The following is a 24,050-nucleotide window of genomic DNA, read 5'->3' as shown; positions in this document are numbered from 1 at the left end:
AATAAAAAATCATACTTTCACCTGCTTTATGTTCTGCTGGTCATATTCCTCTTCTTAGAGCAGTGGTTCTCAACCTTGGCTGCACTTTAGAATCACCTGGGAATCTTTTTAAAATCCTGATTTCTGGGCCTCATCCTCCGGAAATTCTGTTTCTTTGTTACTAATGTTGTGGCCCCAACCCATAATAAAGAAACAGATCAGGCCTACAGGGAAGGGCATTTGGGGGGAGACCAGGCTTTCAGGGGAAGGCAGTTGCGGGGAACCATGCCCACAGAGGAGGGCAGTTGGAGGTGACCAGGCCAGCAGGGGAGGGTTGTTTGCAGCAATCAGGCCGACAGGGGAGGACAGTTAGGGGCAACCAGGCTGGCAGGGGAGGGCAGTTAGGGGCAATAGGGCCTGTAGGGGAGCAGTTAGGCATTGATCAGGCTGGCAGGGGAGTGGTTAGGGGGTGATCAGGTTGGCAGGCAGAAGCAGTTAGGGGCAATCAGGCAGGCAGGCAGGCAGGCAGGCAGGCGAGTGGTTGGGAGCCAGCAGTCCTGGATTGTGAGAGGGAAATTTCACTGCCCGTTTAGGCCCAATCCCAGTAAACGGGCAGTCGGACATCCTTCAAAAGGTCCCGGATTGGAGAGGGTGCAGGATGGGCTGAAGGACACACCAGCCTCCCCTCCCTCCCAACCCCCACCCCCAACCTGCACAAATTTCATGTACCGGGCCTCTGGTTGGTTAATAGGAATGTGCTGGTTTCAATTGTATATTTATTTCTATGATACATGATCTTTACAAGTGCATTGTGTGCCCACAACCCTTTGTCAAATCATCTTCCATTACCATACATTTGGCCTTGTTTTTTGTTTTAACCCTCTACTACCCTCCATCTTCTTTTGTCTGGTAACCACCATAGTGTTGTCTGTGTCTGTGAGTTTCAGTTTCATATCTCACATATGAATTAAATCATATTGTTCTTAGGATTCTCTGACTGACATTTTTTCTTTTTTAATGTATTTTTATTGATTTCAGAGAGGTATGGAGAGGAAGAGAAAGAGATAGAAACATTAATGATGAGAGAGAATCATTAATAGGCTGTCTCTTACACACCCCACTCTGGGGATCAAGCCCACAACCTGGGCATGGGCCCTGACCGAGAATTGAACCGTGACCTCCAGGTTCATAGGTCAACACTTAACCACTGAGCCATGCCGGCTGGACCTGAGTGACATTTTTTGCATAGGATAATATTCTCAAGGTCAATTCATGTTATCACAAATGGCAGTATTTCATTTTTTCTTATGGCTGAGCCATAGCCATAGTAGCTATGTACCTCATCTTTATCCAATCCTCTATTGAAGTACACTTGGGTTGTCTCCATTTCTTGGCCACTGTGAATAATGCTGCTATGAACACAGGGGTATATATCTTTGTGAATAAATGTTTTTGAGCTTGGGGGTAGATACCCAGAAGAGGGACTGTTGGATTCTATGATAACTCTCTTCTTAATTTTTTGAGAATCATCCATACTGTTTCCCATACTGGCTGCACCCGTTTACATTCCCACCAGCAGTGAATGAGCGTTCCTTTTTCTTCACAGCCTCTCTAACACTTGTTATTACCTGTCTTGTTGATAATAGCCATTCCAACAGGTGTGATGAGGTATCACATTGTAGTTTTTCTTTGCATTTCTCTAGTAGCTAGTGCAGTTTAACATGTTTTCATATTCTGTTGACTGTACATCTTCTTGGGAGAGCTGCTTGTTTAGGTCCTCTGCCCATTTCTTCATCGGATTGTTTGTTTGCTTGGTGTTGTCTGAGTTCTTTATGTATTTTGGATATTAACCCCTTGTTGAAGCTGTTGTTTGAAAATATCATCTCCCATTCAGTTGGCTGCCTTTTTTGTTGTTGTTGTTGTTCTCGGTTTCTCTTGCTGCACAGAATTTTTTAGTTTGATATAGTTCATTTCACTTATTTTTTCCTTTTCTTTCCTTTGGGGTCAAATTCATAAAATGTTCTCTACAACCAAGGTCCTTATGTTTAGTACCTTTGTTTTCTTCTATGCAATTTATTGTTTGAGATCTTATATTTAGGTCCTTGATCCACTTTGTATTAATTTTTGTACCTGGGGACAAACTGTAATCTAGTTTCATTCTTTTGCATCTGGCTTTCCAACTTTCCCAGTGCCATTTATTGAAGAGGCTTTCTTTTCTCTTTATGGTGTTTTGGGCTCCTTTGTCAAAAATTATTTGCCCATATACATGTGGTTTTATTTCTGGGCTCTCAATTCTGTTGCTTTGGTCTGTGTGTTTGTTTTTCTGCTAATGTTGTGCTGTTTTGATTATTATAGCTCTGTAGTATAATTTGAAGCCAGGTAGTGTGATACCTCTGGCTTCATTCTTTTTCTCAGGATTGCTCTGGGTATTAGGGGGTCTTCGTGGTTCCATACAAAGCTAATGTTTTTGGTTCTGTTTGTTTAAAAAAAATGACTTTGGATTTTGACGGGGATCACATTAAATTAAATCTATATATTATTTTGGGTAATATGGCCATTTTAGCTATATTGATTCTTCCAATTCATGAATATGGAATATCTTTTTATTTCATTATGTCTTTTTCAATGTCTTTTAATCATACTTTGTAGTTTTCAATACATAGGTCCTTCACATCCCTTGTTCAGTTTATTCCAAGGTATTTTATTCTTATGGTTGAAATTGCAAAAGGACTTTTTTTCATTTTTTAGGTTTTATTGTTAGTATATAGGAAAGCAGTGGAATTTTTACATTGATTTTATGTCCTGCAACTTTCAGTTTTACACCATTGAGTATGATATAGGCTGGAGGTTTGTCATACATGGTCTTTATTATGCTGAGGTACTTTCCTTTTATACCCATTTTATTGAGTATTTTAATCATAACTGGGTGTTTTATCCTATCAAATGCTTTTTCTGCATCTATTGATAAGATCATATGACTTTTTATCCTTTGTTTTGTGACTGTGGTGTGTTACCCTGATTGATTGTATATGCTGAGCTGTCCTTGTGCCCTCAGAATGAACCCCTCAGCCCAGCCTGCACCCTTTCCAATCCAGGACCCCTTGGGGATGTCCGACTGCCGGTTTAGGCACCATCCCGCACAATCAGACATCCCTCTCACAATCTGGGACTGCTGGCTCCTGACCACTTGCCTGCCTGCCTGCCTGATTACCCCTAAGTGCCTCTGCCTGATGGCCTGATCACCCCGATCTGCCATCCCCTGCCTGCCTGATCACCCCTAGTTGCTCCCCACTGCTGGACTGATTGCCCCTAACTGCTCTTCCATGCCAGCCTGATCACCCCTAACAGCCCTACCCTGCCAACCTGATCACCCCTAACTGCCCTCACCTGCCAGCCTGATCTTCCCTAACCACTTCTGCCTTGGCTCCTGCCACCATGTTTTTGTCCATAAGGACATCCAGAAGATATCTGGTCTAATTAGCATACTACTCTTTTATTAGTATAAATAGATACTTATTTATTGTATTTATTGCCATTTTTAGTCTTTATGCCTATGTTCACTCCCTTCTCTCTTTTTCTTTTTACAACAGTCTCTTTAGCAAATCTTGCAATGCTGGTTGGGTGGTAATAAAGTCGTTTGGCTTTATGTGTGTTTTTGTGTGTGTGTGTGGGAAGCTTTTTATTTCACCTTCAATTGTGAATGATAGCTTTGCTGGATAGAGTAGTCTTGGATTCAGATCCTTGCTTTTCATGACTTTGAATACTTCATGCCATTCACTTCTGGCTTATAGTGTTTCTGTTGAGAAATCAGCTGACAGCTTTATGGGAGCTCACTTGTAGGTAACTGACTGTCTTTCTTTTGCTGCCCTTAGATTTCCGTCTTTGTCTTTAAAGTTTTCCATTTTATTTTTGGGGGGGTTTTGGGGTTTTTTTTAAAAAAATATATTTTATTGATTTTTTACAGAGAGGAAGGGAGAGAGATAGAGAGGTAGAAACATCGATGAGAGAGAAAGACCGATCAGCTGCCTCCTGCACATCTCCCACTGGGGATGTGCCCGCAACCCAGGCACATGCCCCTGACCGGAATCGAACCTGAGACCCTTCAGTCCGCAGGCCGACACTCCATCCACTGAGCCAAACCGATACCGGCTAAAGTTTGCCATTGTAATTGGGATGTATCTTGATGTGGGTCTCTGTCTTTATCTTTATTGGCACTTTCTGAACTTGTATGACATTTTCCTTCTCTACGTTACGAAATTTCCTTTCATTCTTTCTTCAAACAGGTTCTTTCTCCCGTGCTCACTCTCCGCTCCCTCTGGTACCCCTATGTGTGGGTATTGTTACGTTTCATGATGTCCAAAAGTTCCCTTAAACCAGCTGTGGGCAAACTATGGCCCGCGGGCTGGATCTGGCCCATTCGGCTGTTCTATCGGGCCCGCGGAGCCGAAAGAGCGGAGGGTTCTCTTGCTCTCCCCTCCGCTCCTTCACCAGCAGCAGTGTTAACATGGCAACGTCGGGAAACACGGCCACAGCTCCTTCTTCTGAGTCCAGTTTAAGAACCCATTGTGGCCCTCGAGTCAAAAAGTTTGCCCACCCCTGCCTTAAACTATCCTTGGTTTTGTTTTTTTTTTAATTATTTTGTTGTTGTTGCTCTGATTGGGTGTTTTTCCTACATTGTCTTAAATCACTGATTATATCCTCTGCTTCATCCAGTCTACTTACCATACCATGTCAGCTATGGTAATCTTCATTTCTTATTCATGAAAGCCATTGTGATCATCATTTGAAATCTGATTCTTCTCACCTGTGTTGGTGTAACTGAGGAAGGCAAACATTATCATTGTAACAAGAGTATCTGAATGGATCATAAATAAAATTAGACCCTGTTGTAATGTGGAGTTAGATGAAGAAAACACTATAGTTTGTGTTGCAGCGGGATCCCAAGAATTTGAGAGGGAGGACTTAATAGGCTAGGAGGTAGCAGTTAATAGAAACTAAGTTGTAAACAGAGAAAACATATAGGGCTTCTGAAATAAAAGTCAGGAGTTTGTGTAGCTACCAGGATATGACTTGTCAGGTAGGCTCTGTGGGGAGTGGAGAGCAATGGTTCAGTTCAGCCTCCATGCTGATCCAGATCTCTGGGAGGCACATAAACATCCTAGGATGGGGATGTTAATAATGAAAGAGTTTTAGCATTTGGGTCAAAAGGCTCTACTATGAGGTACTGCTTCAAAAAAATTGCATTATGGGAAACAAGACCCTCTCCTACCACCCGGGGAAACTGGCATTAGAGCCTCTACAACACACAAGGAGATGCCACAGCAGCAACAACACCCAGGAGCAGTCGGCACCACCAATGGAGTGGCCAAAGGAGAGCATTGCAGGCATTGGGCAGCTGGTGTGTGGACCTAGGCAAAGGCTTGATGCAAGAGGTGAAGTCACGCCCTAACTGGTTTGGCTCAGTGGATAGCGTGATGGCCTGCAGACTGAGGGGTCCCAAGTTCGATTCCTGTCGGGGGCATGTACCTTGGTTGCGGGCACATCCCCAGTGTGGGGTGTGCAGGAGGCAGCTAATCGATGTTTCTCTCTCATCGATGTTTCTGACACTCTATCCCTCTCCCTTCATCTTTGTAAAAAATCAATAAAATATATTTTTAAAAAAGTGGTGAAGCCACAGGGATCTAGAAGGGAGCAGAGATCACAGCAACAGCAGTAGGGCAGGCAACTGCCCCATGGCCACTGGAAGTCAGTTTCCTGGGGGATGCCCGCAATGGTGTATCAGGGGCTCAGGGGTCCAAACTGCTTCCTAGAGAAATACACAGAGGAAACACCAGCTAAGGAAGTGGAGAGTTGAAGGCAAGGATGTAAGGACATCCATCCCATAGAAAGCAAGGGAGGGGCTCTCCAACATCTAGACCAGGAAGCAAAGGAGTGACCCCTGCAGGTGGCAGCTCCCCAGCCACTGTCCTCACAGAATGCTGCAGTCTCTGCAACCCCTCTAGCTCCTCCACCCCTGCCCAGAAATGCCAAGAAGCTCCCAGCTCTTTCCCACTCTCTGGGCAGTAATGTTGAGGTGAAGGACAAAGAGAAGTTGGCACAGCAAATCTTAAATATGCAAATGCTTTTGCAATAGTTGTAGGTTATTGTGCAACTTGCTTCCTCATCTGCCCCTCACTCTGCTTCCTTGGCTTTGTTCTTCTCAGGACCTCGGATTCGTGTAAATCTGTAAAATCCAGACACTGATGATGCCGCTGAACTCACAGGGATCAGTGAGGTGCAGATGAGGTCATGCACTGAGGGTGCTTTGTAAACTCTGAGGGACATGTGTGTGGTATTGGGAAAGTTTCCAGAAACCAGGTGGGGTGAGAGTGAGTGAGGCAACAAGGAAGAAAATTCTCCCAAAGAGTTCTTAAAAGACCAACACCGGGTGGCTCAGGTAACAGGGCAGCATAAATAGCCCGTGCTTGTGGGCCAGGGAAGCTCTCATTTGCCTGGAGACCCCAAGTCCTCGAGGAAGCAATGGTGAGTGTCAGTGCCAGCCTCTATTTTTGTTTTCTCTGTGTCCAGCAAATGTCCCCCGGCTCATTTGGGGTGCTCTAATGTACTGGTGTTGAGGAAGACAGGGTCTATGTAGCTCTTCTGCTCTGGGAGGTGTGGGTGTGGGTGTGGGTGTTGGTGTGTGTGTGGGTGTGGGTGTGTGCGTGAGAGAGCAGCATAGTGGGGGAAGAAGGACCATTCTTCTGCCCCTCACTCTGCTTCCTTTGCTCAGTGGGAGATTAGCCTTCTGGGCTGGAGGAGGGTGGGTGAGTGGGATATGACACCCATCCGGACCCCAGATGCCATTGTCAGGAAGCCTCAGGTGGGAATGCAATTTCAACTTCTTGCTTGGCTCTCTCCATCCCTGATTTCTTCAGAAAGGAAGGTGGTAGAGGAGAAACAGCCCAGGCATTCCCAGGCCCGGGATCAAAGTCCATCCTGGTACCAACTGATCATTGGACAAGGATAAACATCTTTTCTCTTAGCTTCAATTCTTTGTTTTAAAAATACACCCACTGGACAAGTTTACTGATTTCCAATTACTTTTTAGAAGAATCATTTTTCCATAATATTTTAGTCTGAAATTGAGGCATAAAGGGAACAGTATGTGGGTTTACGGGGGTTTGGCTCTGCCCAGTACCTCTACAGGCCCAGTGAAGAGGCCTCATCCACATCCTAGGTCCCCAACCCTGTGAGGTGACTCCTGCCCAGGCCCCTTTCCGCTACTATGAGCTGTGGTGCCTTCTGTGCCATCTTGAGCTGTTGGGTAAAATGCCTGTTGCTTTTCATTCTTCCCCAGATGTGGGCCCAGGGCCCTTGAATTGTGGCAGCTGCACACCAGGGGGCAATGCCATGGCTCTGCCTGGAGCCTTTGGTGCTCATGGTCGAGCCTCTGCCCCAGCAAATGCCACGCTGCTGGCCTGTGAGCTTGCCTAGTATTGAGAGATGCCCATGATGCCCGAGGAAGTGGTAAACTCAGAATGAGAAAGAACCAGTGCCAACAGGGTCCTCCGCAGCCCAGAACCACCAGCAGGTGGAGAAGAAAGCACTTCTGTGGCCAGGAAGGCCCTCCACTGCCTCCCCCTCAGGCTGCCTGGCAATCCCTTCCCCTTGGCTCTGTCCCTCAGGCTTGTTCTCAGCCTCTGCCACTCCCGTGGCCCCTTTCCTGGCTCCTAACTTTGCAGTTTCTCTCAAGAGGAAAGAAGCCCCCCATTGGGAGTGACCAGGTCCTGCACCCACCCTGACCTCACTTAGCTGCGGAGTCCCTCTCACATGTCACTGGACACCCTATTGAGCATCTGTTTTTTCTCCACCTAAAACCACCCTTTCCCTGACGGAGCTCACCTCACATGCCCTCCTCCACGAGGCCCCTCTCCCAAGTCGTCCCAGGTGGAGGGGCAGCACTCTAGGCATCCCAAGGTCTCTCCAGCTATTCTGAGAACTTTTTCTGGGTTCCATCTGGAACTTTCTTCATGGAGACAGTGTCTAGTCCAGAGACAAGCACTGAAACCACCAGTGCTGGTCCATCCAAGGCAACAAGTGACAGGAAATGGGATTGCCCAGCCATCTTACCGATACAGAGAGGGAGACGGAGGTTCAAAGAGGGGAACTGTCCTGTCCAAAGGCACTTCATAAGTCCTTCCTGATGTGACAGGTGGCCTCAGTGAGAAGTTCTCATCCTACCCTTGCCGATGGCAGTGAAAGGGAAGTCACTAGAAGGGACAAAACGGGGCATCTGAGAAGAGGTAGATGTTGCTGATAACCCATGTCAGAGTTCAGCTGGGTAACTCATGCCCTCCCAGGCCAGACTGTAAGGCCGCCTTGTCCTAAATTGCTTTCAGAGTCCTGCTGCTCCTGATCCCACAGAAGGGGCGAGGTGGTAGGAAAGTGCCTCTCTGACTTCCGGGCGCTGGGTTAAGCACTAACCCGTGTTCTGGAACCAAGAGCACGTCCTTTCTCTTTCTGTCTACCCCTGAAGGCCATGCTTCTCTCCGTGCTGGTCCTGCTCACACAACCTCCAAGGTCATGGGGAGCAGAAGTGACGATCCTTCCCCGGAAACCTTTGATTGATGCCTGCACCCTGGTCATGTGTAGCCCTGTGGAGGATGGCCTGCCTGGTCGTGATGGACGAGATGGGAGAGACGGCCCCCGGGGCGAGAAGGGGGATCCAGGTAGAGCTGGGACCATGGGCTTGTCCTGGTGGGCATGGGTGGGCACTGGAATTGTAACCAACTCAGCAACTCTGGATGTTCTGCGTGGAAGCCCTGGAAATGGAAACCCACCTCCTTGGGGAGAAGTCCCCTAGACATTCAGTCCATCTAAAGCACCTCGTTACCAGTTGGCAAATGACAGACTGCCCTGAACCCTGGGGTGTTTTTTTCTCTTCCCCTAGCTGTCGGGATTCCTCCCCTAGGATCATCTGATTCCTCTCACCCCAACAATGAGCAAATTGTGGGTAAATGACTGGTCTTCAGGGCCCTCTAGAACCAAGCTGCAGCACTTGCAATTGTTCATTGTGGTGTAATGATTTCTGTGCAGAGTGTGAAATATCTAACTAAATTCTACTGCCTGAGAGGTGGGCAAAGATGAGGCCCCCTGGTCCCACACTCAGGCCTCATCAAAAGGATTTACCTAAATGCACTACGGAGAGGAGGGAAGGGAGCTCATATTTCTTTGTCCAGCCCTCTTTTGAGCATTCACTTGCGTAATTCACTTAATCCTACTTATAAGTGACATATTAACCTCATTTGACAGGTAATGAAATTGTGACACCCTATATGGAAGGTGATAAGGACATGGGCTTCTGTGTCAGGCAGATCTGTGCTTGATTGCTGGCTCCCCTCCATAGCAGGGACCCCTGGGACAAGCGGCTCAGTGTCCCTGAGTCTCCGTGTGCTCATCTGTAAGTGGGAAGAATCCCACACGGTGACAAAAATTGAGCCAAGATTTTATTCTTTGTTGAGTCTTCAGGATAAAGTTGTGTCTCCCTCTGTACCATCAAGTGAATTCTCCTGCCCTTTCTAAAGGTGCTATTATTAAGGGTGTTACCCAAGAAATACTCCCCATAAGGGAGAGTCTGGGTCTGATTGACAAGAAGAGAGAATTCAATAAACCAGCAACAAGGATGAAGAGACCTTTGTGGCCCTGGGCTGGGCTAAGGAGGGATCCAGTGTGACCTTTATCTTTGTGGAGTTTGCATTTTGATTGAAGGAAGAAGACATTTAAGCTGGAAAGAATAGGTAACATTGCCAGCTTGGTGGGGTGAGGAACAAGGAAGTATTCATTTGTCCCTTACAGAGAGAAATTGGCTCCCAATGGGAATGGGCTGGGGCTTAAGAAGGCCGCCTGGAAGTGGACCCAGAAGAAGGGTGGTATGCAAGGTGCCAGCTCCCTCTTGGAGAATCCCAGCTCCCTTTAGCTCCCAGTGGGACCCTGAATTGAATCCAGAGGGAGCCTTTCCCTCTGAACTGTGGCATGGAGTATGGCTGAGACCTCCCTCTCTTCTGCAGGTGCCTCATGCACATTCCAAGCCTGGCCTTGGGTTGGGGCGTGGAGAGAGAACGGTGCCCAGTCAGAATGGGGACTACATTCTACCCTGGCTCCCTAATCCCAGGCACTTCAGTCACGTAACCCTTACGGGTCCAGAATTTCCTGGAGAGCTTGGGGCAGCCTCAGACCCTGATCCAAGTATGTCTGGGTGGAACGTATGACCACCTGCCCTGCAGATTCTGATGCATGTGGTCCCAAGAAGTTGCCATCAAGGTCAAGATGGACCTGAATGGGAGACCCTTGAGCAGAGGAGGAGGGTGGAGCCGGGGTCCCATGGAGATGCCTTCTGGGTTCCATTTCTTTCCTAGTGAGGCTGTAGCTGAAAGCAGGACACAATGCCCAGCACACAGCCTCTTAAAGTCACCAGTTCTCCCACCCCGCCCCGCCCCACCTTGCCCTACTTGGCCTGGCCCTGGGAGCATGGATTCCATGTCAGAAAACTCACCTCTCCTCTACAAATCTCTCTAAACCTTCCTCACCTTGAAACCCCATTTCCTCCATCAGGAAAAGAGCTTTGAGTACAGGATGTGTGCTCTGAGTGGCGAGCTGGGATGGGATGAGGGGCACCTCACATATTGTCTTCCACACTCATTACTGCGCCTCACGGTTCAATATTCTGCTACTAATCCCTTACAGAACAGGACCTGGTGCTCACACTTGCATCTCACCCGGTGCTAAGCATGAAGTTATGTTTCCAGTGAACAAATAAATAAAATAATGAGCAAATGGACAAGGAAGTGAATGAACAAATTGGGTGTTATTTCTCTCTCTCTCTCTCTCTCTCTCTCTCTCTCTCTCTCTCTCTCCCCCTCTACCTCTCCCTCTCCCTCTCCCTCTCCCTCTCTCCTTGCTTTATTACTCATACTATAATAAATCAGTACTACTCATTTATTTTTTTATTGAATTTATGAGGTGACATTGGTTAATAAATTATATAGGTTTCTATATAATACATCATCTGTATATTGTATTGTGTTCACCACCCCAAGTCAAGTTTCCTTCCATCACCATTTATCACTCATTTACCCTCTCCTACCTTCCCCAACCCGTCTTTCCTTCTGGTGTCTTTTCTGTTTGCACATGAAGGTTCATAGCAGCTTAATTCACAATAACCCAATGTCCATCAACTGATGAATGGATAAGCAATATGTGTTCTATCCATAAAATGGTGTATTATTCAGTTATACAATGGCATATTATTGAACCATTCAATAGCGTATTATTGAGTTATACAAAGAAATGAGACATTCTACAAAGTGAATAAACCTCAAGAACTCACTCCAAGTTAAAGAAGGCAGACACAAAAGGTCATATATTGCATGATTCCATTGATAAGAATTATCCGGAGTAGGTAATAGAGACAGGAAGCAGAGCTGTGATAGCCAGGGGTGGGGAGGGGGAGTGGGGGATAGGGAGTGACTGCTCAATGCCTATGAGGTTTTCCTTTGGGGTGATTAAATGTTTTTGAACTAAATGGAAGTGGTAGTTGCACGACATTGTGAAGGTGCTAAATGCCACTGAACTGTATACTTTAAAAAGGTTGGTTTTACATTCTAGAACTTTCTGCCAGGGCTGACCAGCAGACCCTGAGCGATGGATGAACAGATCACTCCGACACAGGTTTCTGTGAAAGAGAGGGCTAAGGGACTCTTTTACTTCAGTCCTAAAAGCAGTCCTGTTCACCTGCCTTGTTGGCTTTTTATTGTCACAACAGCATGAACTCAAATTAACCTCCAGATACAATCAGCAGGACAAGTATCCTTGAGAAAGTATATGCTTCTACAAGGTCAGGTCTTTAAAGACTCAACATAGAGATTCTAGCAAAACACCCCAGGGGATGGGACTTGTTTGGAAAAGTCAAGGCAGGGGCTGCTGCCTTTGGCAAGGTCCCCTCAGAGGTCCTGACCTTACAGAGAATCCTCCTCACAGACATTCCAACCAAGTTCGATGCTTCCCCACAACTTTCACTTCAATAAAAAGGAAGAACCAAACTCATAGGATTCAGTGCAAAATCCTTAAATGTTAATAGCCATTTACTCTCTTTAGTGTCTTTCTTTGTTAATCCTCACCCCAGGATGTTTTTCCCATTGATTTTTAGAGAGAGGGAAAAGGAGGGGGAGAGACAAAGAGACAGGAACATCGATGTGAGAGAGACACATCGATTGGTCGGATGGAGCCTGCAACCCAGGTACGTGCCCTTGACCAGAATCAAACCCAGGGCCCTTCAGTCCGTGAGCTGATGCTCTAACCCAGTGGTCGGCAAACTCATTAGTCAACAGAGCCAAATATCAACAGTACAACGATTGAAATTTCTTTTTTGAGAGCCAAATTTTTTAAACTTAAACTATATAGGTAGGTACATTGTTATTAACTTAATTAGGGTACTCCTAAGGCTTAGGAAGAGCCACACTCAAGGGGCCAAAGAGCTGCATGTGGCTTATGAGCCGCAGTTTGCCGACCACTGCTCTAACCACTGAGAAAAACTGGTTAGGGCTGCTTCCTTTCTTTTTGGGTAAATCTTGTAAAACTTAAGACTTAGGCAGCCTTTCTTTGGGTAACAGGTCTTTTTAAAATGTTTGACTATTTTTCCAATAAAAAATACTATGTGGTCACTAAAGGTAAACAAAAAGAAGAAAGTTAAAATTACCTTTGTGACACTTACAAAAACAACAACAACATTTTGTATATGCCTTTCCTGTGGTTTTTCCCATAAGTATGACATGTGCACACACCCTACAATGTCCGTACATGTTATGAAACAGAACCTTATTCAATATACTATTTACAACATCCTTTCCCCCCTTAGTGATGCATTAGGTAATAATTTGGTCTGTTTTCTATAGGTTCCAGAGCATGTGACAATGCTTTTTCTATTTTTTATGGAGATGTAACCTATATATATAAAAGCCGAATATGCTAAGTGTCCGACCAAGTGGTCGACCGAATTGTTGACTGCTTGACTGTTCACTATGAGGTGCACTGATCACCAGGGGGAAGGCGCTTTGAGAGGTAGGTTAGCTTGCTGCTTGTGTCCGGCCAATCAGGGACTGGATGACATTGGCCAGACACGCCCTGCAGCCCTTTCTCGGCTCCTCCCTGGCCAGTCAACCTCCCATGGGGACTGGGAAAGTTGGCCCCTATTGGCCCCGATTGCCAGCCAGGTGGAGGGACCCCACCTGTGCGTGAATTCGTGCACTGGGCCTCTAGTTGACATATAACATTGTATTACTTTTAGGTGGTGTACAACATAATGATTCAATATTTGTATATATTGTGAAATGATCATTCAACATCACCCATAGTTACTTTTTTTTCCTTGTGATGAGTGCTTTTAAGATATATTCTCTTGGTCATGTTCAAATATATAATACTAGTGACCCAGTGCACGGATTCGTGCACATTGAAAGGAAATTAATTAGAAGGTGGCCAGTGGGGTGGGACTGGGTGAGACAGGCAGGACATGCCCCAGAGCCAACTTCCCGAGGTCCCTCCCTGGCCGGCTGCACCTGGGAGGGTGCCACAGTGGGGTCCCTCTGCCAGGTGGGGTTCCTTGGCCTGCCCTGTGGGGATTGGGCCAAAACTGGCTCTCCAACATCCCTTGAGGGGTCCCAGAGTGCAAGAGCGCACAATGCAAAGTTGATGTCATACAGGGTGTGGAACGCAAACACAAGTGTGCAGTAAACTAGATTCAGGGTCAACAGTGCCCCAGGAACAACATAACCCATGGCCAAAGGTGGAATTGCATGGCCCCTCAAGGAATTGGGCTTCCTCCTTTCTGGCTTGGGGTGCGTCACCCGAGAGCCACTGCTGCTAAGTCACTGCAGTTCATAAGCTCCTGTGTTGAGGGCCTGCTGCCTGGTGTTCATTGAGCTTTATAGCGCCTGTACGGAGGGTCGGATACTTAGCATATTAGATTTTTATATACATAGATAGTAGTATTAAATATAGTCACCATTCTGTACATTGCCTAGGTCTTATTTATTTTATAACTGGACTTTTGTAGGTTTTGACCTTCAACCTTTTTGCCTGCCACCCAGCTCCCATCTTATGCAACCACCAAAAATCTGACCTCTGAATTTATGAGTTCAGGTTCTTTGTTTTGGTTCTTAGAATCCAGATATAAGTGAGATCATACTGTATCTGTCTTAATTTGTATGACTTACGGCACTAGCATAATTCCTTCAAGATCTATTCATGTTGTGGCAAATGGTAGGATTTTTTTGTGGCTGAATAATATTCCAGTGTATGTGTGACATTTTTACCCATTCATCCATTATGGACAGTATTAGGTTGTTTCCACCTCTTGGCTACTGTAAAAAAATGTTGCAATGAACATGAGGTTACGAATACCTTTTCAAACTAGTATTTATTTCTTTTAGATAAAACCCAGATGTGGTATTCTGGATCATATATTTTTTTAATTATCTTTTTAATGTCTTAAGGAAACTCCATATTGGTCTCCATGGTGGCTGCACCAGTTTACAATCCCACCAACAGCGCATAGGAGATCTTCTTCTCCACATCCTCACCAACACTTTTGAGCTTTTGTGTTTTTTATAGTTGCCATTCTAGGAGGGGAGAGATAATATCTCGTGGGTTTGATTTGGATTTCCCTGGTGACTCATGTCAAAGATGATTTCTGATATAAAGTTTGGTCCTAGGAAGGGGATAGCAAGGTGCCATGATCCAGGGTAAAACTGGCAGATCCCCTGCTGTAAATCTTCAGCCTCGGGGCAGGGAAGGTGGACTGCATGGAAATCAGACAGTTTTTGGCTTAACCACCCCCTCCAGCTCTGGCAGCCCTGTTGCCTCACCTGTGAAATGGGGATGTGCACACCCGTCTCCTGGGTCACCACTGGGCTGAGGAGTGTGGAGGTGGAATGTCTACACCTGCAGAACCTGAAGGAATGCAGGGCTGACCTGCAGGTGCTGCTCCTCCTAGGCCCAGGGCGAGGTTTATGCCCATTTCTTCTGCTGCAGGTTCACCAGGAGCTCCAGGGCACATGGGGATGCCTGGACCTGCTGGCCCAGTTGGGCCCAAAGGGGACAATGGCTCTGCTGGAGAACCTGGACCGAAGGGAGACTCGGGGCCACGTGGTGAGCAGTGGGCGTGGACAGCAATGCCTGCCACTAGGCCATGGAGGAGGATGCACATACCCATCCCAGGAAGCATGGTGCCCTGCGGGTGGCGCTGGGTTAACACAGGGAAGGCTGTAATACTGCTGGGCGGCGTCTATAGGATGGTGCTGTTCTCTGGCCTCTATGACTGCTCTCACTTTCTCACGCTCTCCCCCTCCCAAGAAGACTCCATGCACTGACTGGCTGGTCCTTTTCCCAGGACCTCCGGGACCTCCAGGTGTGCGCGGGCCGGCTGGACCAGAGGGTCCCTCAGGAATGCAGGGGAATGTGGGACCACAAGGCAAACCAGGCCCCAAAGGAGCTCCTGGGCCCCAAGGTAGGAGGTTGGTGTGTGGAAGTCCAGAAGGGAGAGGGAGGAGTGATAGTGGCAACCCATGATGTGACCTAAGGATGCTCAGCGTGCCAGGGAAGCCAGGCCATCACCCTGGCAGGCCCTGCTGTGATCCTTGCTCCCAACATACCCACATCTGGAGGAGCCCAGACAGTAGGGTGCACAGCCCCCCAGTTCTCCTCCACGTACAGCGGAGAAAATGATCCAAGCTACGCACACTCTCAGCAGCCTTTGTCCCAATCTGTTCCTTCCTCAGGAGAAGTGGGTGCCCCAGGCGTGCAGGGCTCTGCAGGGACAAGAGGCCCCCCAGGTCCCAAAGGAGAGAAAGGTGCCCCTGGTGAGCGTGGACCCCCTGGGAATGCAGGGGCAGCAGGTGAGTGATGGGAAAAGCTGGGGCGGGCCTTTGGTTCTTCTGTGTTCACCTGAAGCTGCAGATGCCTGTCCCTCCCACATCACCCCGCCAGCTCAGAGCGGCCACACTGGGCCATGGGGTGCCTGTGCAAGGAGATGCCTTGCTGGGCTTGAGCTCTGTAACTGGGGAGAGTGTGGTGTGAGCAGCAGGGACAGTCTGCATCCGGGGAAGGCCGGGTGCGGGGTGATGGGTCAGTAGTGTGCAGAGAGGGTGCGTGGCTGGCTTTGGGACAGACTGTACGTGGGAGCGTGTATTCCTGGACAATAGCACAGCCCATATGCTGGGAGGGGGAAAATGTGTGCTGAACTCACCCACCTCTTCTTCTCTGATCTCAGGGCCTGCAGGACCCCCGGGACCACAGGGACCTCCAGGCGCCAGGGGCCCCCCAGGACTGAAGGGAGACAGAGGTGCTCCTGGGGAGAGAGGAGAAAAGGGAGAGAGTGGGCTTCCAGGTAAGGTCGCCTCCCCTGGCTCTGGGGTGCAGAGGAAGGAGGGCCCTCTAGCTCAGTGGTCAGCCCATTGTAGAGGTGGGGGGGTGTGAAACTGGGAAAGGCTGTCAGGCTGAAGGTAGGAAGATGAGGCTCTGGCTTAGACCCAGTACTCAGGGGAGGGCCAGCCTGAGCAGCTTCCACCTAATCACTGGGACAGCTCAGCTCTCTTCCCAGTTCATCAGAGAGCTTTGAGCATCAAATAACCCAGGGATGGGGGAGTACTTGAGGGACATGCAATTCCCCCCTCCCCCATCCTCCCTGAGATGTGCTCTCAGACTTTCAGAATTTGCTGGGAAATGCCATCTGGATCACAGTTAGTGGGGTGCCAGGACTTGCTCAGGGCACAGTGTTCTCACTACAGAGCCTCAGGGACCTGTGGGCAGCAGGGCCAGCTGTGTCAGCCTGTCACTGAGCAACCTTCCCTTGGGACCCGGACTCTGAGCCGATCCCTGACTGTGGGGGACTGGTCTTCACTGAGCCTCTCTCTCCTGCAGACATCGCTGCTCTGAGGCAGCAGGTGGAGGCCTTGCAGGGGCAGGTAGGACGCCTTCAGGGAGCCCTCCTTCAGTATAAGAAAGGTGAGTTCCTGGACCTGGACCTGAACCTGAGCCAGTCGTCAAGGGCAGGCCCCAGGCGGAGTCTGTGTTGGGTTTGGAGTTGGCCAGGCCTGAGGCAGGCCTGGTTCTAGGACTGGGGGCTCTAGGATGCTAGTGGGTTTGGACGATGGGCTGGACCTGGGACTGGGGCAGGACCTGGGGCTAAGGACAGGGTGAGGCAAAGCAGAGCAGTCACATATTCCCTGAACTGGAAGCAGATGCCAGGGATATGGAGCAGGGTGTGGCCCCAACACCAGCTCAGTGGGTTGGCGCCAGAATGGTCAAGGCTACCAGGCTCCAGACCCCACCATCACAGCCACCTGTGACCCAAGCCAGATCAATGCGCTTAGCCTAGTGCAGTTCAGACCTTCCCTCCTGCTGACCTGTGCTAGTCCCTGGACACCCCACTACCCAGGATGCATTTCTTTCTCTTTTTTTAAATTAAATCTTTATTGTTCAGCTTATTACTGTTGTTCCTCTTTCCCCCGCCCCATAGCTCCCCTCCACCCGGTTCCCACCCCACCCTATGCCCTTACACCCCCCCCCCCCCACACACACACACACACTGTCCTGATCTATAAGTGTACACTTTTTCTCCAGTCTCTTCCCACACCCCTTTCCTCCTGAGAATTGTCAGTCCACTCCCTTTCTATGCCCCTGATTCTATTAGATTCACCAGTTTATTCTGTTCAACAGATTATTTATTCACTTGATTTGTAGATTCACTTGTTGATAGATATGTATTTGTTGTTCATAATTTTCTTAAAATATATTTTATTGATCTTTTACAGAGAGGAAGGGAGAGGGATAGAGAGCCAGAAACATTGATGAGAGAGAAACACCAATCAGCTGCCTCCTGCACGATCCCTACTGGGGATGTGCCTGCAACCAAGGTACATGCCCTTGACCGGAACTGAACCTGGGACCCTTCAGTCCGCAGATCGATGCTCTATCCACTGAGTCAAACCGGTCAGGGCTGTTGTTCATAATTTTTATCTTTATCTTTTTCTTCTCCCTCTTCTTAAAGGATACCTTTCAGCATTTCATATAACACTGGTTTGGTGGTGATTAACTCCTTTAGCTTTTTCTTATCTGTGAAGCTCTTTAGCTGACCTTCAATTCTGAATGATAGCTTTGCTGGGTAAAGTAATCTTGATTGTAGGTTCTTGCTATTCATCACTTTGAATATTTCTTGCCACTCCCTTCTGGCCTGCATAGTTTCTATTGAGAAATCAGCTGACAGTTGTATGGGTACTCCCTTGTAGGTAACTAACTGTTTTTCCCTTGCTACTTTTAAGATTCTCTCTTTGTCTTTCGCCCTTGGCATTTTAATTATGATGTGTCTTGGTGTGGTCCTCTTTGGATTCCTTTTGTTTGGGGTTCTCTGTACTTCCTGGACTTGTAAATCTATTTCTTTCACCAGGTAGGGGAAGTTTTCTGTCATTATTTCTTCAAATAGGTTTTCAATATCTTGCTCTCTCTCTTCTTCTGGCACCCCTATAATTCAGATGTTGGTACGCTTGAAGATGTTCCAGAGGATCCTTACACTATCTTCATATTTTTGTATTCTTTTTTCATTTTGCTTTTCTGGTTGGGTATTTTTTGCTCCTCCATATTTCAAATCTTTGACTTGATTCTTGTGATCCTCTAGTCCAGTGGTTCTCAACCTTCCTAATGCCGTGACCCTTTAATACAGTTCCTCATGTTGTGGTGACCCCAACCATAAAATTATTTTCGTTGCTACTTCATAACTATAATTTTGCTACTGTTATGAATTGTAATGTAAATATCTGATATGCAGGATGTATTTAGGTGACCCCTGTGAAAGGGTTGTTCGACCCCCAAATAGGTGGCAACCCACAGCTTGAGAACCTCTGCTTTAGTCTGCTGTTGGATCTCTGTATAATATTCTTTATTTCAGTCAGTGTATGCTTAATTTCTAGTTGGTCCTTTTTCATATCCTCGAGGGTCTCACTAGATTTATCGAGGGTCTCACTAAATTTATCAGCTGTTTCTAGAAATTTCTTGAAAAACCTTATAACCATGGTTTTGAACTCTATATCCAGTAGTTTGCTTTCCTCCATTTCTGTCATTTGTGACCTGTTTCTTTGTCTCCACATTTTTTATGCTTCCCTGTGTTGATAGAGTGTCTTTCTGTGCTAGGTGTCCTATAGGGCCCAGTGGCTCAGCCTCCCCAATTACCTGAGGTGGATACTCTTGGTGCACCCCTTTGTGGGCTTTGTGCACAGTCTTGTTGTAGTTAAGCCTTGATTGTTGTAGATATCACTGGGAGGAATTGACCTCCAGGCCAATTGGCTGTGAGAATCAGCTGTGTCTGCAGTGGGAGAACTTCTGTGCTGGAGACACCCTTCTGGGGCAAGTCTTGCTTCAGCAGGGCTTTGGTGCTCACTGAGTCTGTCCCCTGAGTGTGTCCCTTATGGATCTGAGGAGTTGTAATCACAATGGTCCCACTCTGACCACTGGGTACACTGGCTCTTGGATCTCTAAGGAGGTGCTGATTTAGCCTCTGCCTGAGGCTACCCAGCAGGAGCTATGTAGAGATCTGCAGATTCCTCTTCTTTGTTTGGGGTTTGGAGATGCCCAGATGAGGCCCAGCTGTGAAGCAATGCAAGCTTCTGTGTGGCCTTGGACCTTCTTTTGGAAGTTCTGGGTCTCTCTGACCCAGTTGCAGTTTGTTAGGTAATTTTCAGATTGCAAAGGGCCAGGTCATTCATATGCAAAAGCCTCTGTGCACAGCTTGGCTGGGGTGGGCTCTCGGGGAATTAAAATGGTGGAGCAAACAGCTATGGCTGATCCTCAGCCCTGCCTAAGAGGCCCCAGGTCTCAGTGACCTGCGGTAATCGCTGCAAGCACCTCTGAGAGAAAGTCACCCTCGAGTTCCGCCCGATACCAGACAGTCCAGTTTCTCCCTGTATGAGTCTGGGTCCCCAGAGACTAGTCCGGAACTAGAGTTCAGAGTGGGAGCACGTGTCTCCTTCCTGATTGAAAAAGACAACCGCATCCTCAGTTGCCAGCCCTTTCCGCACGAGTGCCTCCATACCTCTGCACATGACTTCCACATCTCCTTTGTGTCTCAGTGTGCTTTTCTCTTTCCTTCTAGTTGTAAAATTTCCACTCAGCCAGCCTTCCTGTGGTTCTTGGTTATGTCCATTTTGTCTTTTAGTTGTATTTTTGAAGTGGTTGTGCGAGGCAGCAATTCCAGGTGTTTACCTATACCGCCATCTTGGTTTCTCCCCAGGATGCATTTCTTATCTCTATGTGGCTAGGTCTGCAAACCCCTCAAGATGTTGCTGCACAGGCCACAGCAGCAGCAACTCCAGACACTGTCCTCAGAGTTGGGTCTGGCATGCTGTGCTTGCATTCAAGGCTGTGAGGGTCTGACCTTGGCATATGGCCAGTGAGAGACGCACCTGAGACCGTCCCTGAGTCTGGCAGGGGACAGGCTGCCTCTGGGCTCTTCCCAGTGCTGGGCTCGCCCATTCTTCCCTGGGTGTTCATAGTGGAGACTCTTCCCTAACCTGGGTGTTGAGAAGTCAGAGGCTCCAGGAGCACAGCCCAGTGTCCTATGCCTGTGGGCATCTCCACCTCAGTCCCTAATTTCCCCCCTCCCCCCTGCTTTCTCCATATCAGCTTTAAGCTCACATCATTCAGCAAATCTCATTGATCCAAAGAGGAGTTTCTGAAGGAGGAGAGCATGCAGGGGTGAGACATGGAGTTAGCTCCTACGTACCTAAAACCACTAAGTACCCACATACCAAGAGTGAGGTTTCAAGCATTTAGTATGTTCCCCCTCTCCACAAACATGCATGTGTGCTCACTCAAACACATGCACAATGATACAAAGGAAAATTCATGATATATACCTGCCACATGTATGTGTCTTACACACATGCCATCACTCACCTCACATCATGTACACCCATGAGCACACACGCATATTCACACACACAAGGTGGGACTTCTGTGCTCCCATGTGCCTTCAGATGGGCACGTGTCCATATTCGTGTATGCACACACAGACCCACCCGGGTGCATGTAGTGAATGGCAGATGAACTCCTGTCCAGGGCTGCTCTGGGTACCCTCCTGAGCCTGTGAAGAGTCTGCCCCCTGAACCCTTGTGGAAGGGTCACAGTGGGTCAGCGTGCAGCCTGGGCACCTCACCAGCCCTTTGGGGCTGGAGCACAGCCCTCTCAGGAGCCCTGAAGGCTTTTATGCATGAACCCAGAAGTTAAAGTGATGGAAAATGAGCCCGGCCAGCGTGGCCCAGTGGTTGAGAGACAGCCTATGAACCAGGAGATCATGGTTTGATTCTTGGTCAGCGTATGTGCCTGGTCTGTGGGCTTGATCCCCAGTAGGGGTGTGCAGGAGGAAGCCAATCAGTGATTCTCTGTCATCATTCATGTTTCTATCTCTCTCTTCCTATCCCTTCCTCTCTGAAATAACTAAAAATATATTAATATACACATACACACACACAACAACAACAACAGCAACAACAAAGGTTTGGAAAATGAGATGGAATGAAAACATATAGTTGAATGTCACACAGGTGATGCTTTTATAAATTGTATTCCCATATTAGAGATGAGGAACTGGAAACTCCAAAAGAGGAACTGACTTTCCCTTGTCCACCTGGACAGTCATGGCCAAGGCGGGGCTGAACACCTGGCCCTCTGACTCCCAGACAGGCCTCTCTCCAGCACTGACTCTCTCCTGCCCCTGACGCCCATGCACACCTCTCAGCTGTCCTTGTCCTCTCTCCCAGCTCTCCAGCCTCCCCCACATGCACACCTAGAGGCCAGCACTGGGCGCACACAGTGCAGAGATTAGCACAGCGCTGCCCTCAGATGGCCCACCCTCTCCTCTTCTTTCCCACACCCACACCCGGCACGGACCTCCCTGTCAATGCCACATGCCCTGCTGTTATGCAGGGTTCACAGTGAGATCAGAAGGAGCACCTTCCATGTTTCCAGCGCTCAGAGGCCGCAATGCCATTTCACTGCCCAATGCCAAAGCTTCCCAGTCCCACCCAGTAACTGGGAAACCGATTCTGCCATGCAACATGGGGTGCAATAGAAAGAGCACGTCTCAGCTCTAGTGTGAGATCAGATAAGGGTGACCCCCAATTCTGCATGTGATGGTCACAAGGAGTTGAGCCTCATACTTTCCCTCTCTGAGCCCAGTGTTGTCACCTGTAACTAGACAGGCAGATCCACCTCCCAGAGAGCACTGCGGAGCTGGGATCTCACCTTTGTCCTCCCTGGTGCTCTGGTTGGAGCACAAAGGTCTCAGAGCCATGGAGCTTTGGCTGGTGCCTCCAGAACCCCAACCTGACTGTCCTCTCCTCCTAGTGGAGCTCTTCCCCAGTGGCCGAGATGTTGGCCAGAAGGTCTTCAAGTCAGCAGGGTTTGAGAAACCTTTCCAGGAGGCACAGCGAGTGTGTGCACAGGCCGGGGGGCATCTACCCTCCCCACGCTCTGCAGCTGAGAATGAGGCCTTGCAACACCTGCTGGAGGCTGAGAACAAGGGTGCCGCGTTCCTGAGCATGACTGACTCCCAGACAGAGGGTAGATTCACCTACCCAGGAGGGGAGCCCCTGGTCTATTCCAACTGGGCCCCCGGAGAGCCCAACAACAATGGCGGCAATGAGGACTGTGTGGAGATCTTCACCAACGGCAAGTGGAACGACAAGTCCTGTGGAGAGAAGCGCCTTGTGATCTGCGAGTTCTGAGCCCTGGGGTGGGTGGAGCAGCTGTGGTCCAGGAGCCTGGCCCAGACCCGTGTGCTGCCCACATGACAAGGAAGAGCTGAGGGCTCTGTGGCTGGGCTTCTGCACAGAGCTCTGGGATGACGCCAGCCAAGGGCTCCCAGGGAACTCCTCTCTTAGAATAAAATACGAAACTTGCTTCAGTGGCTGTTCTGTCAGAGGAATGAGGGGGGAGCCTGCTTTCCCTTTCACAAGGGATAAAATTAAGTCCCAAAATCCAAAGGCTCCTTCTCAGTCCTCTCCCTCCTCAAACTGTCAACCCAGCTAGTCACTCCCTCCTCTGTCACTCCCTCCTCTTGCTGTGTTGTCCCCTTATGGCAGTTACTTATCTTCCTCTTTTGCTAGCTCCTCCTCCTCTTCTTGACGACTTAATGGCAACCTTCTCAAGCCTTAGCCCTCCGTTCCCTCCCCTCCTCACCCTCACTCCAGGGATGAGCTCATTCCATCCAGGGCTCAGATCCCTGGCACCCACAATTACATGCCTGCTCAGGACCTCCCGGAGCCCCGGACCCCTTGGCCAAAGCCAGCTGGAGCCCCAGGGCTGGGCGGTTCCGGTGGCTGCTCCTTATATCAAGGCCTGAGCCCTGGAAGGTGCACAGCGCCGTGGGCTGACCTGGCAGGTCATCTGCCTCCCTGGCAGGACTGTGTGGCCCAGTTGAGTAGCCTCCTCCACATCCCTGCACACCAGGACCTCATTCTACCCTGTCATTGTGACTGCCTGTCGGCTCATTGGAGGGAGTCCCTCCTGCACAATCCCCATTCCAGCTGAGATCTCAGGCACAGAGGGTCCAGCCATGCTCAGGTTCACCCCCAGCCCTGCCCTGGCCTCCGTCCAGGAGGTTCTTCCCCGATACCGCCTCAGAGACAGCTGGGCTGTTCCTCCTCCTCCTCCCACAGAGAGTGGGGGGGAGACTTGCTCAAGGCCCCAGGTGTGTCAGTGCTACAACTTGGTCACGTGAAAGGTCATCTGATCCCAAACCTTATATTTCTGGCCTGTGAACTTTTAGGCAAAGGCCTCTGTATGCCAGTTGACTTTAATGACATTTGTGCTTAAGAAATTGGAATGAAACCTGGAAGAAGCACAGGCTCATAGGAGAGGCAACAAGACAGGAAAGCAGCCCTCCTTTGTTCCCAGGGACCAGAGGCCACACCCCTCTTCCCACCACTCCACAGCCACACCTCAGATGTAGGACAGCAGGTCTGAAAGCAAAAAGCTACATGTAATAC

The 24,050-nt window shown here is 48.6% G+C and overlaps 1 protein-coding gene across 2 annotated transcripts; it reads left to right on the top strand.

Annotated features, from left to right (window-relative positions):
* Positions 1 to 6,220: 6,220 nt before the first annotated feature.
* LOC308528999 (pulmonary surfactant-associated protein D-like) lies at positions 6,221 to 23,034 on the top strand. 2 transcript variants are annotated; one of them, XM_081104970.1, is made up of 8 exons: positions 6,221 to 6,501; positions 8,495 to 8,687; positions 15,046 to 15,162; positions 15,404 to 15,520; positions 15,792 to 15,908; positions 16,283 to 16,399; positions 16,933 to 17,016; positions 22,408 to 23,034. In XM_081104970.1, the coding sequence occupies exons 1-8, from the start codon at positions 6,499 to 6,501 to the stop codon at positions 22,785 to 22,787; spliced, it is 1,128 nt and encodes a 375-aa protein (XP_080961096.1). In that variant the 5' UTR covers positions 6,221 to 6,498; the 3' UTR covers positions 22,788 to 23,034. The 2 variants fall into 2 exon arrangements, with proteins under 2 accessions (XP_080961096.1, XP_080961097.1); XM_081104971.1 differs by lacking the exon at positions 15,404 to 15,520 and having other exon boundaries at positions 6,382 to 6,501.
* The last annotated feature ends 1,016 nt before the right edge of the window (positions 23,035 to 24,050 follow it).

This window comes from Myotis nattereri, assembly GCF_964212035.1.
Source record: "Myotis nattereri genome assembly, chromosome: 13".
NCBI lineage: Eukaryota > Metazoa > Chordata > Mammalia > Chiroptera > Vespertilionidae > Myotis > Myotis nattereri.
This window is presented reverse-complemented; position numbering and strand designations above follow the sequence as displayed.

Bases quoted from the DNA above. Each gene is read 5' to 3' on its own strand.
- LOC308528999 (XM_081104970.1), top strand. The intron at 8,688-15,045 runs GTAGAGCTGGGA...CTTCTGCTGCAG, and splicing joins GGGCGAGAAGGGGGATCCAG to GTTCACCAGGAGCTCCAGGG. The intron at 15,909-16,282 runs GTGAGTGATGGG...CTCTGATCTCAG, and splicing joins TGGGAATGCAGGGGCAGCAG to GGCCTGCAGGACCCCCGGGA.